A 2932-nucleotide genomic window follows, 5' to 3' on the forward strand; every position below is an offset into this window, starting at 1 on the left:
AAGCGAGAGAGCTCATTGGGCAACAAGACGTCGATGGGATAGCGGTCTTTCGCACCCCCCAACAGAACGCGGTTGCAGCAATCACTCTCCTCGACACCCTCCTCAAGGAAGACGCACTCAACCAAGCTGATCATGTAGTCAACATCTTGAACCAGACGAAGACCATGATCGCTGCCTCGGTCCCAGCCAACTCTGCAAGCACCCGCACCCCGACTGGTAGCCGAGTCCCTCATCTTCGATCTCAAGACTATCACCAGCCAAGCCTCAGCATTGCCGGCGCCGAATCTAGTCGCAGGAGCAGGGGACATGATGAACGGTCCGTTCGCTCGCCTCCCGAGCGATATAGGGAGCGCCGAATTGAACGACCACACTCCCCACATCGAAGACGTCCCATCGATCTTCGCGACACCATCAACCAGCGCCGCACAGCAAGAGGCCATCATTCACCGGATCGCTACGACGACAACGTGGACGGAGTTGCTGCCTTCACAAGCGATCTACGTCGAGTGGATTGGCCAGCCGGCTTTAAGCCGACTGGAATCAAAAAATATGACGGCACCACTAACCCTGAGTCTTGGCTCACCGTCTATGGTCTCGCAATCCGCGCAGCAGGAGGGGACAGCAAAGCCATGACGAACTATCTACCTGTGGCCCTAGCGGATTCTGCCTGGTCATGGCTTCACGGGCTACCCCGCGACACGATCGGATCATGGGCAGAGCTACGCGACCACTTCATCGCCAACTTCCAAGGTACTTTTGAACGGCCCGGCACACACTTCGATCTCTACAACATCGTTCAGAAGTCTGGAGAATCTCTTCGAGATTACATTCGACGCTTCTCTGAGCAACGCAACAAGATCTCCGACATCACCGACGACGTCATCATTGCCGCCTTTACTAAAGGCATTCGCCACGAGGACCTAGTCGACAAGTTCGGACGCAAACCTCCCAAGACGGTCAAACAGATGTTTGAAAAAGCCAATGAGTATGCCAAAGCCGAAGATGCTATCACGACATCCAAGCAGTCGGGCACCACTTGGAAGCCAAAGAAGGATACGCCGACCGCAGGAGGGAGTGGAAGTAAAAACCACAAGGATCGCAAGCGTAAGCTCGAAGAACTTGTGGCGACCACCTCTCCATCTTCCCGACAACGTTCTCGTGTCAACACCTTCGACAAGATAATGAACTCCCAATGCCCGCATCATCCCAACTCCAACCACGTGGCCAAAGATTGCTTCGTCTACAAACAGTTCGCGGAGCAATACGTTAAGAACGCACGTAAACCCTCAGACGGAGATCAAGGCACATCAAAGAAGAAAGATGATGAAGACGATGCCCCGACCGGTTTTCAAGATCATCGCAAAGAACTTAATCACATCTTCGGCGGACCCCTGGCTTATGAATCTAAGAGAAAACAAAAGCTAACAGAGCGGGAGATCAATGCGGTTCAGCCTAGCACGCCCCAATATCTTCGGTGGTCAGAGATAACAATTAAGTTCAACCGCTCGGATCATCCCGACCGAGTGGTCCACCCGGGGCGGTACCCCCTGGTACTAGACCCAGTGGTTCGCAATGTCAAGCTCCGACGGACTCTCATCGACGGTGGCAGCGCACTCAACATCCTTTTCGCTAAGACCCTGGACGATATGCAGATTCCTCGCACGGAATTAAAGCCGAGTAATGCACCCTTCCACGGTGTTATCCCAGGATTGTCAGCTATACCACTCGCCAGATCACTCTTCCAGTTACCTTCGGCACTCGGGAGAATTTTCGCACAGAAAATGTTTGTTTCGAAGTTGCTGATTTCGAGACAGCATATCATGCTATACTTGGACGACCGGCTCTAGCCAAATTCATGGCCGTCCCATACTACACCTACATAATGATGAAGATGCCTGGTCCTCGAGGGGTCATATCACAACGGAGCGACATCAAGCAAGCCGTCACATGTGACAAAGAAAGTTGCGAGATGGCCCAAACTCACGAGACTACTCTCGCCCGCGAAGAGATCCGACTGGCTGCGACCACGGCAAGCGAGGGAGAAGTGCCTTCAACCAAGCTGACGAAGACCGAAGAAAGTGATGCCAAGACAAAAAAGATTCCCTTAGATCCCTCCGATCTTGATAAGACTGTTGTAATAGGTGCTGAGTTAGATTGTAAATAGGAAAGCGTGCTCATCACCTTTCTTCAGAATAATAAAGATATTTTTGCGTGGAAACCATCCGATATGCCTGGTATCCCCAGAGAGGTGATTGAGCACTCTTTACTTGTTAACGAAGACGCCAAACCCATCAAGCAATGACTCCGCCGTTTTGCACAGGACAGGAAGGATGCGATCAAGGAGGAATTAACCAAGCTGTTAGTAGCAGGCTTCATTAAGGAAGTCCTTCATCTCGACTGGCTGGCTAACCCAGTCCTGGTTCGGAAAAAGACGGGGTAATGGCGCATGTGTGTCGATTATACCGACCTCAACAAATCTTGTCCCAAAGACCCTTTTGGGTTACCTCACATTGACCAGGTGGTTGACTCAACGGCTGGCTACAAGTTACTCAGTTTCTTGGACTGTTACTCGGGATATCATCAGATCCGACTAAAAGAATCCGACTGCTTGAAGACCTCGTTTATTACGCCCTTTGGGGCCTACTGCTACATCACCATGCCCTTTGGATTGAAGAATGCAGGAGCGACCTATCAACGCATGATTCAAAGATGTTTTTCAACTCAGATCGGTCGCAATGTTGAAGCTTATGTTGATGATGTAGTCGTCAAGACCAAGCAGAAGGATGACCTGATTGTGGATTTAGAAGAAACTTTTACAAGCATTCGTGCTTTCAAGATGAAACTAAACCCGGAAAAGTGCATCTTCGGAGTACCGTCAGGGAAATTGCTCGGATTTATGGTATCTCAAAGAGGCATACAGGCCAACCCGGAG

The 2932-nt window shown here is 50.9% G+C and overlaps 1 protein-coding gene across 1 annotated transcript; it reads left to right on the top strand.

The window, feature by feature from the left end:
• The first annotated feature begins 629 nt into the window (after window positions 1-629).
• LOC136356691 (uncharacterized) lies at window positions 630-1681 on the top strand. The gene is made up of 2 exons (XM_066310939.1): window positions 630-1104; window positions 1653-1681. The coding sequence occupies exons 1-2, from the start codon at window positions 630-632 to the stop codon at window positions 1679-1681; spliced, it is 504 nt and encodes a 167-aa protein (XP_066167036.1).
• The last annotated feature ends 1251 nt before the right edge of the window (window positions 1682-2932 follow it).

This window comes from Oryza sativa, chromosome 5, assembly GCF_034140825.1.
Source record: "Oryza sativa Japonica Group chromosome 5, ASM3414082v1".
NCBI classification, from domain to species: Eukaryota; Viridiplantae; Streptophyta; class Magnoliopsida; order Poales; family Poaceae; genus Oryza; species Oryza sativa.

Bases quoted from the DNA above. Each gene is read 5' to 3' on its own strand.
- LOC136356691 (XM_066310939.1), top strand. From the start codon at position 630: ATGACGAACTATCTACCTGTGGCCCTAGCGGATTCTGCCTGGTCATGG. The intron at 1,105-1,652 runs GTAAGCTCGAAG...GACGATATGCAG, and splicing joins AAACCACAAGGATCGCAAGC to ATTCCTCGCACGGAATTAAA.